The 13,243-nt window shown below is 41.4% G+C and overlaps 2 protein-coding genes across 3 annotated transcripts; one reads left to right on the top strand and one right to left on the bottom strand.

The window, feature by feature from the left end:
* Positions 1-6: 6 nt before the first annotated feature.
* Positions 7-4,047, bottom strand: LOC138590864 (serine protease HTRA2, mitochondrial-like). Its single transcript, XM_069661273.1, has 8 exons — positions 3,410-4,047; positions 2,680-2,884; positions 1,907-2,101; positions 1,668-1,700; positions 1,220-1,328; positions 1,018-1,087; positions 834-929; positions 7-483 (listed from the first exon to the last, which is right to left on the bottom strand). The coding sequence occupies exons 1-8, from the start codon at positions 3,868-3,870 to the stop codon at positions 318-320; spliced, it is 1,335 nt and encodes a 444-aa protein (XP_069517374.1). The 5' UTR covers positions 3,871-4,047; the 3' UTR covers positions 7-317.
* A 1,048-nt stretch (positions 4,048-5,095) lies between these two features.
* On the top strand, positions 5,096-13,235 carry mis18bp1 (MIS18 binding protein 1). Of its 2 annotated transcripts, none has more exons than XM_069662132.1 (16): positions 5,096-5,951; positions 6,051-6,188; positions 6,291-6,577; positions 6,688-6,761; positions 6,895-7,016; positions 7,127-7,214; positions 7,373-7,485; positions 8,631-8,791; positions 8,875-8,944; positions 9,030-9,774; positions 9,863-10,041; positions 11,424-11,563; positions 11,682-11,824; positions 11,895-11,982; positions 12,067-12,121; positions 12,351-13,235. In XM_069662132.1, exons 1-16 carry the CDS (start codon positions 5,096-5,098, stop codon positions 12,449-12,451), a joined length of 3,360 nt encoding a protein of 1,119 aa, XP_069518233.1. In that variant the 3' UTR covers positions 12,452-13,235. The 2 variants fall into 2 exon arrangements, with proteins under 2 accessions (XP_069518233.1, XP_069518232.1); XM_069662131.1 differs by having other exon boundaries at positions 12,348-13,235.
* Positions 13,236-13,243: the final 8 nt, after the last annotated feature.

Here is a 13,243-nt window from a genome sequence, read left to right as displayed (position 1 = left end):
GGTAGAAAAATTTGTTTATTGTAGTCATAGAAACTTATAGAATAAATACTGGAGCGGTTATCCATTTAAGTCTCGGCGCTGACAAGTTCATGGCGATTTGAACACTTATAGTAAACAGACAACAACCAAATAGAGAGACTGCTTCAGACACTGAGAAAACCAGGCAATACTTGAACTGATAAATATTGCTCCTAAACTCCACCAGTCTTTATTAAACTATAACCGACCACAGTCACTATCAGGTTTCACAGTTTTCTTGTACACAATGTCGTCTGTCCATCAGGCTAACAGGAAGTTAAGTGAAACTGCAGTTAGTGTCACTCTGTGAACTCCGGAGTCATCTGCAGTTGGAGCAGCTCCTGTCCTCTCTGCACCACCATGGTGATTTTGTCGCTGCTGCGGACGGCCGTGTAGATCTCCTCTGCGGTGTTCACTTTCACTCCGTTAATCTCCAACACGATGTCTCCTGGCAGCATGCCCGCTCTGAAGCAGGTACGACAATACAGACGGTTACAGCAGCACATCATTCAGGCTTAATTGCTTATCCTCTATACAAATCTACTCTACATGTGTAACAGCATGTTTGAATGTCAATATTTATCTGAAACAAACATTTAGGTGACAGTTCTGAAAGTATTATTCATCGGGGATCAGTGTACAACATCCATATCATGCAATGTCTATAAATTATGCATAGCAGCCCCCATATAACTCTGTATCAGCCATGTGGGATGTGTTAATATTCAGTGGCTGTAGGGAAACACTTTGAAACTTCAAGAGCAAGAAGCTTCCTTCATTGTTCGCCCTCATCATCCGTTGCTTGTTCTGCTTACCTGTCAGATGGCGAGCCCGTGATCACTTTGTGAATCAGGATGCCATGTGTCACGTCTGGGAAGGACGCGTCTCTCAACTTCAACTCTGCAATGATGCTGATGCAAAGAGCAGAAACACATCTGGTTTTAGACGCTCTGACGTTACTTAAATCACGGCTTGCATTTCTGTTTGTGAAGCTCTTACCTCTGCGTCAGCGTCAGCATCATCACACCGATGTACCGCCGCTTCGTCTCTGACTCTCCAAACCAAGAAGCTTTGATAAAATTCAGAGAAAACAGAGAGTGGAAAAGCATATGTTATAAGAGAGAACAGTTGGACGCTAAAGAGAATATGGACGACATAAAGACCAGGGGGTGTTTGCTTTTGATTCTTGGCCTGTTCTTACTCTTTTTCTTTGCAGCTTGATCAAGAAATACTCTCAGTCGATCGGACGGAATAGCAAAGGAGATCCCTGCAGTGACCTTCATGGTATTGATACCGATGACTTCTCCGTCCTAAGTGGAGAAAAGAGAGAACAGATAGTGTTGTGCAACAATGTGTTATTTGGCTGCCAAAGTCCAGGAACTTCAATCAGTCAATAGACTCCAACTCTGATAATTTTTGTACAAAAGAAAAATCAAACATCAAATTCAAACTGTCAACTCAAACATCCTGTAACCGTAGAAAAAAAGTTGCCTGATGGAACAATTTGTTATATTATTTCATATATTTACTGTCCATTTAATAACCTGAAAACCGGCTGTCCATTTTAACATTACACACCACCGCAGTCTAAACAGGTTTGGTGACATTTGAATTTGATGACTAACATTTAAACAGAATGTGTGACTCACCAAGTTAATCAGGGGACCTCCAGAATTTCCAAACTGCAAAAAGAAACAGTCACACATGGCGTCAGGAGTCATTTGTAAACTGAAAAAGAGCCCCAATAGAAACCCCAATGGAATAAAAAGTGTATTTTTACCCAAACACATTTCTCTGCCCACATCATTTTCAAATGTTACAGTTGCAAACATAACTAATCGTGTTAGTTCATTTATCTTAAACTCTCACAGTGCTGCAGAATACTAACATCTATGGCTGCATCAGTCTGGATGTACTCCATGTTGGGGTTGGACAGGCCCAGCTCCTTGCTGCCTCTCTGCACCGAGCTGACGATCCCCGACGTGATTGTGTTCTTTAAAGCGAATGGGCTTCCCATGGCCACCACAAACTCTCCCTGCCGAATGTCAGACGACCGGCCGAGGGCGAGCGTGGGTAAAGGATTCTAATGTCAGGGCAGAGAAAGAGCAGTTAAGCGGGTACATACTGACTGCTCACAGGTCATACTTCCCAAATAAAAGAGCTTCCTATTGTAGATTTTCTTGCTGCAATGAGTCAATGATGTTAGCTCCGTGCTCTATTTTTAAGTAGTTGGATTGGCCTTTAGTTCTACTATCACAGTACGGCTTTTCAGTGGAAATAACAGAAGACCTTTCATTAGTTTTGCAGCAGTAGTCTTTTAGTAAACTGTATGAATCACAGCTTTGTCATTTGCTAAGGAACAACTCAACTCATGCAAAAGATTCAATCTTTCTTCACTGGCAGTACAGGGGTTTCATTTGATATGTTATTTAATGGATTGTTCAATTGTCTGATGTCGAATACAAGCAATTCTCCTGTTTCAGGTTTGAGAAGAAGTCAACTGTTGTCCTTTTTCTAACCTTATTTATAACAATTTTCATTCAATGATTATGCCATTTATATTGATGACCTGTTCTGCCTCTGTGCTCGATGCAAAGGTGGATCCATTAAGATGAAAACAAACAGTTTCTTAAGAAGTGATGATTGTAGTTTGCTTCTCACCCCCGCAGTGATTTTGATGGTAGCGATGTCGGCCACAGGATCGACATCCTGCACGGTGGCGTTGTACGTATCTCCATTGGTGAGCTTCACGCGGACGCCTCTCTTGTTGGCCACAACATGAGCGTTGGTGACGATGAGGCCGTCGCTGCTGATAATGAATCCAGAGCCATTGGACACGGGGACTTCCCTTCCTGAAAACGGATGTCTGTAAAAAATAAAAATAAAACAGTAAATACAGTTGATCTTAGCTCTACAGAAAGGAGAACTCAAGATCAGGCCCACATTGTTCCTTCTGATAATGTGCACTTCCCAAAGTTAATCACATGACCACAAATCAGTTGCCTCCCAGGGAAAGTGAGGCTTTTGGGGGCCCTTAAGGCTAGGGTTATGACAAAAGGCTATCTATTGCTAAAGTGTCGAGTTAGCTTAATATTTGACATAAAATAACTAACAATTCTGATACCTGATATTCTTAAAATAAAATCTTAAAAAGATACACAAAATACCACACATCTCCAGATTACACCTTTACAAATATTCCATTTCCTTATTTTCCTGTTTCACATCGTTAAATTAAAAGTTCTAACATCTATAACAATTTCTAAAGTTATAAAAGGGGTATGATCATAAACATTGACAGTTGCAGCTGGGCTTTATTTAATTCTTAGGTCACAGAAGTTGATGTAACACGTGTCAACTATTCCATATGGTACCTTTTCAGTCAACTCACCTGCCCACGATTTCAATGTACACAACAGCTGGAGTGGACTTTTCCACCACATCTGCAATAAAGTTGTATTTATACCGGGGGCTGTCAGGTTTAAAGGGAGAAGCACAGCGAGCTGAGGGCAGAATGAGTTCGCTAAACCGCCTGGAAAGCGAGACTCTTGTGTCCTTTTCTTTTTCGTCTCTTTGACTGTCCAGCAGCGCCACACCACAGAGTCCCAAACCCACAGAGACTGACTTAAGGACCGGAGAGCGGCTGCTGTCCCGCCCACTGTTTCTATCCCACTCCACGGAGGGTCTCCTATCCAGGCTTGTGTTTCCGTCTGCTCCCCCGTGGTGACATATTACCGTAGAGGACACCCGGCTGACTGTCCTCTCTGCCAAAGAGTTAAGTCCACGGCTCTGACACCGAGCTTGTCTCCTCAGTGCTGACAGAAAACAACTACTGAGAGGAGTTGCTGCCATGTTGCATCACTTCGTTCACGCCGAGTCAGGAGTTTTAAACAGCAAAACAACAGTTTATTTCCCTATGTATTTACTGTAAGAAATGTCCGTTTTGTGGTTATTGTAATGACCACACTGTCCTTATAAATAAAAAAAATCCAGTACGAATTCTTCCTCTAGAGTTTTCTGTTACTCACACCAAACAGATAGACAGCGAAACTTAGGAAAGCGACAACCCTATCCCGGAAGTGTGACTTTAACGCGAGCATGCGCATTAGGCCGCTTCTTCTTCTAAAGATTTTGGCAATCGGTCTGTTCTTGTCGTAATACTGCCCTCCAGAGGATAGAAAATTCACCAACTTAAATTATAGTTTATGATCGTAAAATTATGATTATAAAAGGTAATAATTCTGATAAGATTAGTATTACACACATTATAAGATTAGTAGTAGAATCATGTAGAAATATTTTTGTATTGTATTACATTTAAATGCCCTGCATTCAGTATCTTATATATACTGTATATATATTTATATGAAAGAATGAAAGTATTATCATCAAAATGTAGCCTACTTATAATTTCAAAAAATTGTAGTACTCATAATATATGAGTTTAACCGTCCATGTTTGATCATTGGTTTATTGTAATTGATTCATTTATACGTCAAAATAATTTTACGATTGTCGTTGTTCGAAATTAAGCTGTTTTTTTCTGGATTGTTTAGTTTGTCGATAATTTGTTATAATGTTGTACAACGTTTTAGAAACTTTTCATATTGCTTTGTTGGGGTCTCTTGGACGGTCGAGTGGGTGAATTGGGACCACTGAACATCAATATTTTTGTTAAAATGTAACCCCTCTTTTTACTATTCATGCATATCGAAATCCTTGCTGTTTTAATGTCTCTTACCTTGCCCCTTACCCCTGATGGTTTTTGTTTTTTTGTTTTATGTCTTCCTTATGTTGTAATACCTGTTTGTATTAATTGGCACACTGTATATATTTTTGCTGACCTTCTCTAACTTGATTTGTAAATGTCTTTGTTTAATAAAATAAAAAAACAGCGGACCGATTGGGTGTTAAAACCTATGCGGAAGTGACGTATTTGTTTTGAATTACGTCGCAGGTCTCCAGCCAAAGGCGGCATTGAATCGAAATTTGAAATCTGAGGGCTAGCGAGCTAGCGAGCTAGCTGCTAGCACACGCATCGGATGTATATTAATCTGTTTTCGTCTTCCCCAAAACAATGGCGTCGTATCATCATATATTTCAACAATCCAAGCCGCGGTTTGAATCTCCTGCCAAGGTGTTCGCTAAGCTGAAATCCAAAGTGCAGAGAGAAGAGATGTGCGCGAATGAGGGGTTTTTTAGCAATACAGCGAATAACTCCTTGTGTGGAGAGAAACATGGAGCAGTTTTTAAGTCGCCCAGGAAGAGAGCAGAGAGCACCTGGATGACCGATGAGCTGAAGGAGAATCAGAGGTTTGGTCCGTATCGTAATGAAGCCCAGGCTTTGACCCTCTCGCCCATACCGAGTCCTGAGAAGAGATTCGGATACTCGTATTCAGACATTACCAGTAAGCCTGTGGAGGAAATGTCTCATGTGACTGATGTCGGACATGGATACACACCAAGAAAGAGAGCCTTCCTGGAGTCTACAGCTGTGTCTCATCCCCTCTCTCTGTACAACAGAGCACAGATCCACACAGAACCCCCTCAGAGCAGACACCTGGATGGTTTCCAGGTGAGCACCAGCAGGACTCCAGTAAAGATGCAGCCACGGGAAGAGGACTGTGTAAGGAGGAGTGAGTTTGAGGAGGAATCTGCTTTTCTTGACACACTCAAGTCTCCAGCTTTAATGTTTTCCCCCATGAGGAATAGGTTGAGGAAGAGAAAATCTGAATTACAGGAGTTTAACAGAGTCAGCTACTGCACAAACCAGGCAAGCAATGAGGTTTTCGTTCAACCACTGGAAAGAAAAACCTCCAGTGCTTTCAGTGAGGATGATGCCCACAGCAACACTTGCATGGATGATTTGGAGGATGACGAGGGATTCTTCACACATGAAGCCATGTTATGTCCAAGACCCACAGCAGTGAAACGTGAGATATTGTGGCTTTTGTTCGAATTGAAAGTGTTTAACATGCATCATTTGGGGAACAGGCTGACTGATGATGATGCCTCTTTGCTGTCTTGAACAGGTTGCAAACTTATTGCAGTAAATAATCCCCCGATGTCTCCAGCAAAGATTTTTGCTTACATGAAGGAGAGGGAAAGTAAAACAGAGCAGCAGGGAATTTCTGAAGTCTGCAGCAGCACAAGACATCTGTTTGATGAGGGTGAGTATGTCATGACGCGGACAGACTTGACTCCAAGGCAATAAGTAGGCTATGTTTTGTTTTTTAATCAATGTTTGCATGCTGTACAATTATTTTCAATAGGTAATTCCCATCTGTCCAGAGGCACGCCTCCTTTCATCGCCCACAATATGGACGAGAATCCGGCCTATAGAAATGTTCCAGAAAATATTGTCCCTGTTAACCAGTCCCCAGTAGAATCAGCTGACAGCCAATCAGACACAGAGGACGTCCTGATCCCTGCTGCGCCGCCACAGCCGGTTCTGCTCGAAGACCCGCTTGTACTCAATACTCCACGGATCTCCATACCCAAGAAACAAAATCCTGTGTTCAAGCGCAACAAGTGGCCTCAGACCGCAAAGTTCCCGAGTGTGAGCGGAAATTCATCTTAAAATATATACCTTAAACTCTTTAATCAAAGGGATGAGAGGTTTTGCTACTTAGTTTTAATTTCTTTGACTTGTGTTTTCTTGTTTTGCAGGAGAGCGTGATTTATCTCAAAAAGTGGTTGCTGAGGAAAAATCACAAGGGCCTGTTCGTTGATGGAATCCACAGGTAAGTTTGTGTCAAAGCATAATGATTAAGAAGAAGAAGAATACAACATTATCATCAGCTACTGTCATATGAAACATATTTTTTTCCTACTTTAATATGAACACTGGGATTTTTTACTTGTTTTTCCACCCAGGGACGACAACATTCCATGGAACAGCAACATCATCGTGGAAAGGGTTTCTAAATCTGTGGTGAAAACGGTCTCCGGGAGCGTTTACATTTTGGTCGGCAAGATGAACTTTGACGTTAACTCTGGTTTGTAACTGAGGATGTTTCATTTGAAGAAAGATGTAAAAGCATAAACAAACTGATACAAACTTGCTTATAGACCTAAACAAATGTAATGTATGTTCTTCATCTTACAGGGCTTCCTAACTGGCTTTTGAAGAAGTTTGTTAATGGTTTTCCTGCAAACTGGAAAGCACTTTATGAGAAGTTTCTCTCAGAGAAAGAGTAAGAATATTTCTTTCATTTCAAAGCCACCTGCAGTAAGGGAGGCTTTATCCATGGTTTGCTTTTGCTTGGAAGGATACATAATATAAGCATTAGGCGAAAAACAAACAGTTGTTGAAATTCCATGTACTCAATAGCTATACTCTGTGTCATTGCAGCAAAGAAACAACAGGGAACACTGAAGGGAGAGGCGCTAAGGCGAATACAAAATCTGAGGCGTCCTCCATCAACGTGTCTCAGAAGCGGCACAGGCAAAAGCCTCTGAAGACACGTAAGTACAAGAGAACAGCTTACAGCTCAGCAATTATATGCTCTGTATGAGAACATTCAAGGACAACCGCACCATCTCTCTGCAAGATACACTGGATAACAGACTACGAATGCTTGTGGCGTCCAAACGCCATGAGTCATTGCTTTGAGAGATCTGCCTATCTTCCACTTCTATTATGAGCTGTCGGTTTTGTGCATCACTTAAAGGGCCAGTTCGCCGATTTTCAACCTCAGTCCTATCATGCTGTTATGGGGAGCTAATGCCATTATGGTAGGGGAAACAAATGCAATTTCGCTCTGTGCCTTTGGAGGACGCTATCCGCTTCTCCAATGGGCCCTGGAAAACCTGGGGGATAAACTACACTTCCTCAATCTAGGACACCCGCCTCCAATGTCATGTCTCGTTCAAAATCGTCAGGGTTAAAATTTAGACTGCAGACCTGAAGATGTTTTAGACGATCCACCGGTATATTCTCGTCGTATTTCAGATTCTGTACCGCTCTGACCCAAAAAGGTAACCGCGAAACGGTAGTATTTCACTCTAGCGGCTCTCGCTGGGCTGTCCCTTTCAGAGGGAGGGGCACAATGCACTCTGGGTGTTGTAGGAATGTAGCATGAGCGAAACCACAAGCTATTTGTACAACTTCCTCCACAGCTAAGGCACCAATTTCATATCTTATTGCTTCTATGGATTACAGAGAACACCAGCTTTGACTGACAGTGGCTTTTGCCAGGGGCGAACTGCTCCTTTAAAAATACAGAGAGAAAAGGCAGATAGAAGCATTTATACATGCTGAATACATGAACCACACAGAGCTTCAGATTGACTGTAACAAGAGTCTACAGGAATGCTAACTGCTCTGTGAGGCTAAACATAGACACTGGGATACTTTGAGGTAAATGCTAACGTCAACAATAACATGCTGATGCGATGTCAGTAATGTTCTTTGTGTCGACCATCTTAGTTTGGTGTGTTAGCATGCTAATGTTTACTAGTTCTCCATCCTACGACGGCTAAAAAGTTTCAGTAATGCATTTTGTATCATGAATTTTATCAGCACATTGACAGTTTTAATCTGTAGCTGTGCATTGATTAACTAGTTGTACCAGAGGACTTTTGTCTAACCATTCTCTCCTCCTTCCCAGCTGCTTCCTGTCCCCCTGCCCCCTCGTCTTCTACACAAGTGTCTCGGAGCGGTCGCGTCATTAAGCCCCCGCTGGAGTATTGGAAAGGAGGGAGAGTCATCCTGGATGCACACATGAATGTTACCATCCATGAGTGTTATGAGACCAGCATCTGCTTCCCTGTAAGCATCTAAAGATGAGATCACTACTCAGGCCAAGCTGTTTTGAACTTTGATCAGTGATCAGACTTTTCTATATTTCACAGGAGGTCACAACAACAGTGTCTGCAAGGGCTTCAAAGAAGTCTGCCCGTGTGTTCCTGCCCTGTGCTGAAGGTAAAGATAGTAGAGGAGCTGTAGTTCTGGTACTGTGAGATGAGTTATGAGGTGCATGCAGACAAACTTGTCCTTGTGTTTTCAGGACAAGGTCGATCCGAATCCACCAGTGACCAAGAGGCACCTGCACCACTGAGGAGGGTCAAGGCTCAAGTCCGCAAAAGCAATAGAGCCAAAGTTAGCGCTGAAGAGAGGCCCTCTTATTCACCAGAGACTCCTGTGGAGACACTGAGCAGCCCTGATGAGGGGTCTGCTAGAGCGACAAGGTCGAGCAGAAGGCGTCCTCCAGAGAGAAAGTTGTATGTGGAAACCGTCCCTAAGAAGCAAAGTGAACCTGAAAAATCAAAAACAAAGAAGTCAAAAAAACAGACAACCGAAACCAGGACACCTTCAGTGAGAATCTCAAGACGCAAACAGGCTGTCTCATCGTCTCCAGAATCCCCCTCTGTTAATGATAAAACTCAGTCATCAGATGAAGAGGTTTTTAGGAGACCGAAAAGAGAGAAAGAAGTGCAGAAGAAGAGACGGGGGAAGGTTCTTAACAAGTCGAGACAGAGCAACAGGTTTCTGTCAAGTCCGTCATCAGAGTCGTCGGAGGAGAGCCCGAAGGAACCGAAGAAGAGAACCAGAGTGACAAAAAATAACGCTGCTGCACAAACACAAGTCAAACATAAACAGAGCAAATGCACCAAAACATCACCACCCACAAAGCCTGCACCTAAGCCGGCACAATCCAGCAAGAAACAGAAGGCGAACAAAAGCAACACGCTGAAGCAACAAGAGGAAGATGAGGACGAGTGGACCGCTGCGGAGCTCATGAAGCTACGAGAGTAAGTCTTGTTTGCTCACAGATTGAGAAAGTAGGAATTTGCAGAATTACAGTCAAACATTTCTCAATCTTTTTTGTGTTTTCTCCAGGGCTGTGTCCTACTATCCTAAACACATAGCCGGTTACTGGGGGAAGGTAGCGAGGACGGTTGGAACCCGTTCTGCAGAGGAGTGTCACAGCCAGCACACATCCGAGGGAACCTCTCAGACCCCCGCCAAGAAACCCAGCAAGTCCAGAAAGCAAAAAGTGGAAGCACCAAAAGATCCAGGTAGGGAAAGTGGGATGTGTGTTTGTGCAGCCTTATGGGACAACTGGTTAAAAGGAACGGGACAGATTTACCATTGCACTCTTATTTTTTGTATTTTGTTCCTTTACATAAACTTTATTGAAATGTGCTTTGCAAAACATGCCAAATACCTTTTCAATAAAGCCTATTGAATTTTATTGAACGTAATTTATTGATTTGTCAGACCCCGGCTCCTACATTACCCACAATGCAACTTGACCTCAGCGAATTTGACATGCTTGTAGGTCTGTATGGAGTCAAATGAAGGTCCAAAAGATTTTGAGCCCGCAAAATAATGCTCACACATAATTTCTATTTTTTGTGTGCATGTGAAAAATTTGCATGCAAGTATCTAAATTTGTGAATGTGTAAAAAAAAATTGTCCTCACACATTCAAGTTTGTGAATTTGTAAATAAGTTGATGACATATTTTGTGCGCCCTGATTGGGCAGATTACCTTCCTCTGATTGGATGGTCAGTGGACAGCGTGGAGGCGAGCTGATTGGCTGAGTGCTGAGGCGTAAAGAAAGGGTCAAAATTTGAGCTTGTAACTTGCAACTTGTAGCTTGTAACTTCAGGTTCACACATGCAGGTGGGAAAATTGTGCATCTGTAACTAATAACTGAAAATCCTGTGGCACAAATTCTAAGTAACCAAACACAAACAGTTTCTACAGCTACAAAAGCGTTTTACACATTTGCAAATCTTTCCTGTGAGCACAAAATATTTCTACACATGCAAAACTTATTTACAACTTCACAAACTTAAATGTGTGAGGATAACTTTCTTATAGGCATTTACAAATTAAGATACTTGCATGCACAAAACGTTAAATACAACTGCAGGCTGTATTTAAGGAAATTATGCGTGAACATTAATTTGCGAGCTCACAATCTTTTGGACCTTTATTTGACTCAATAGGTCTGGTGACCTCATTACTTTCTAACCTCGAATCACCAGATTAGACGAAGGTCACATCACTTGAGGTATTTATTGTACATTGTATTGCTCCGTCTATGATTTTAAAGATTATGTTTTTTTGGCTTTTTTATGCCTTTTTATGCCTTGAAGAGAGAAGGGGGGCGCATCCAGGACTGTAGCCTCTGTACATGGGCCGCTGATTTAACCACTGAGCTAAACCGTTTCCTGTGTCTGTGATATTAGAATGGCAACCAATGATTATTTTCATTATCAATTACATGTATTATTTTTTTGTTCATTAACCATTTGGTCTTAAAATAATTACACTGTAAAAGAAATCAAAAAGTATTTTGGTCGTGGCCTCAAAAAAGATATAAGGTTCCCTATCATGTAAGAAATATAGAGACACTTCATGCCCCTGATAGGATCTTGTGTTTGAGTAGTTACAGATCAACCCGTGATTTCTGCCCGCGTGGGAACCTTGAGGAGGAAGCAGCAGGTGCGTGAGTTCCTGGAGAACATGCCCAGAGAGGATGTGGACGACGTTTTCTCCTCTGCTTTCATGCAGAACAAACGGTTTGAGGTTTGTTTCTTTCTGTTTTTGTCTTTTGCAAAAATCTAATGTTTTATGAGGAATTCTCGACAGTGATGTTTTAAAGTGAGTCATGGCTGTTCCCCCTGGCGTCTGTCTTTGTGCATAGATACCCTCCATGTGTCCGAGTGAGGATCAGGACTTTAGAATGACGCACCTGGAGCCCCTGACCCCCGGGTCCACAGGTTTCCCTGAGGTGAAGACTCCTCAGTGTCTGCATATCACTCCCGACATGATGGGCTCCCCCAACAGGTGAGGGATCTTCACTTCTGTGTGTTAAGAGTTTATTACAGTATAATAACTAACTTACCTTTTTTCTTAGGAGCAATGACGACAAGTACGTCTTTCAGCTCCAGAAGAGGATGAGAAAGAATCAGTTTAATGTTTGCAAACAGGCTCCTTCTTCAAAGGTAATAATTGACAAGGGTTCAATTCTGAGCACAAAGATATTTTTTTATCATTGGAAAAACAATTTCCCTTTTTGTTTCTTTCAGAGCTTCAGACCCACACCATCGGTTAAACAAACAATGAGAAGACGTGTTAACACAGGTAGGAAGTTTAATCCATGAACACAGAGGCTTAACGAACAATAACACAGCAGAAGTTTAGATAGACTTCTATTTCATTAAAATGTTAAACTTGATGTTCCTTTTTTAAGGCTGTAGTAACTTTGCAGAAATTGGTTGAACACATTTGTAATGCTGTAATTGAAAGCAGTTATTGCTACCTTACTTTTTAAATCTTGTTTCTTGACACATCCTGTCATTTTTTCCAGCAGAAAACGACTCCTTTGTTGTTTGGGAGATGTTTCCGGGAAAAGATGTTGCGTTGTCTGACAGCGGAGAGGAAGAGGACTTTTACTTCTCAGACAATGACTGATTCAAAATCAATGTCGTGGCGTTAAAATAAAAATAAAACTCAAATTATTCTCATGAATTAAAATCAGTGAGCAAAGACTTTTTACTTGTTAAATTCACAAAAAAACAAACATTCAGTTCCAGTCTTTCACATGGAAGAGGTGGGGGGTTCTTTTTTTTTTTCGCTGGCCAGAAAAATTGATCTGAAACGTTTAAACAAACTGCAGTGCAGTGTATAAAATGTAACACATTTTTGTTTTGAGACAGTTGAACATTTTTTTATGTGTCTGCTGACAAAGGCTTGTTCTGCTTCCAGTATATTCCTGTAAATATAGTTTTTGTTTAAAGTCCTGGTCCAAAGACTCAGTTGTAACTATCCTTTAAATAAACTTCTTAAATTCTCAGTCATTGTTGATTTGTGTATATATCAAATGTTCAGGGAGATTAGCCAAATTCTGTATTAGAACCTAACAACTGGTTAGGATGTGAGAAATTAAGACAAAGGTGGATTTTCCTTTTTGGACTGTTTTATTTGAAAGACTTTTAGTGGTTAAAGTTTTCAGTATTTCAAATGAAAAGCAAAAAATAGTGATAATCCATGAAATTCAACATTATTTCATAAACATAAAAATACACGACACAGTCACCTTCAGAAACTGAGAATTTAATGAATATAAAGAAAAAGAGTGCAACGTTTTTTTTTTTCCTGATATTGATGTGATTCTTTGTTATTGGTCTTTGTGGAGGGAGGTATGCTCACCCCAAATGAAGGGGTGGACCTGGACATATTATCAGAAGTTGTTTATTTGACGTG

Source organism: Semicossyphus pulcher, unplaced genomic scaffold (genome assembly GCF_022749685.1).
Source record: "Semicossyphus pulcher isolate SPU_LCO1_2020_fin unplaced genomic scaffold, fSemPul1.0.p SCAF_14, whole genome shotgun sequence".
NCBI classification, from domain to species: Eukaryota; Metazoa; Chordata; class Actinopteri; order Labriformes; family Labridae; genus Semicossyphus; species Semicossyphus pulcher.
The sequence above is the reverse complement of the archived record's forward strand: the minus strand, read 5'-3'. Positions and strand labels throughout refer to the sequence as shown.

Excerpts from the sequence above, each read along its gene's own strand:
- LOC138590864 (XM_069661273.1), bottom strand. The coding sequence starts at position 3,870 with ATGGCAGCAACTCCTCTCAGTAGTTGTTTTCTGTCAGCACTGAGGAGA. Across the intron at positions 1,701-1,906 it reads AGACTGATGCAGCCATAGAT|TTTGGAAATTCTGGAGGTCC; the intron begins GTTAGTATTCTG and ends TTCTTTTTGCAG. Across the intron at positions 484-833 it reads ACGGGCTCGCCATCTGACAG|AGCGGGCATGCTGCCAGGAG; the intron begins GTAAGCAGAACA and ends TACCTGCTTCAG.
- mis18bp1 (XM_069662131.1), top strand. The coding sequence starts at position 5,096 with ATGGCGTCGTATCATCATATATTTCAACAATCCAAGCCGCGGTTTGAA. Across the intron at positions 6,762-6,894 it reads TTCGTTGATGGAATCCACAG|GGACGACAACATTCCATGGA; the intron begins GTAAGTTTGTGT and ends TTTTCCACCCAG. Across the intron at positions 10,042-11,423 it reads GGAAGCACCAAAAGATCCAG|TTACAGATCAACCCGTGATT; the intron begins GTAGGGAAAGTG and ends GTGTTTGAGTAG.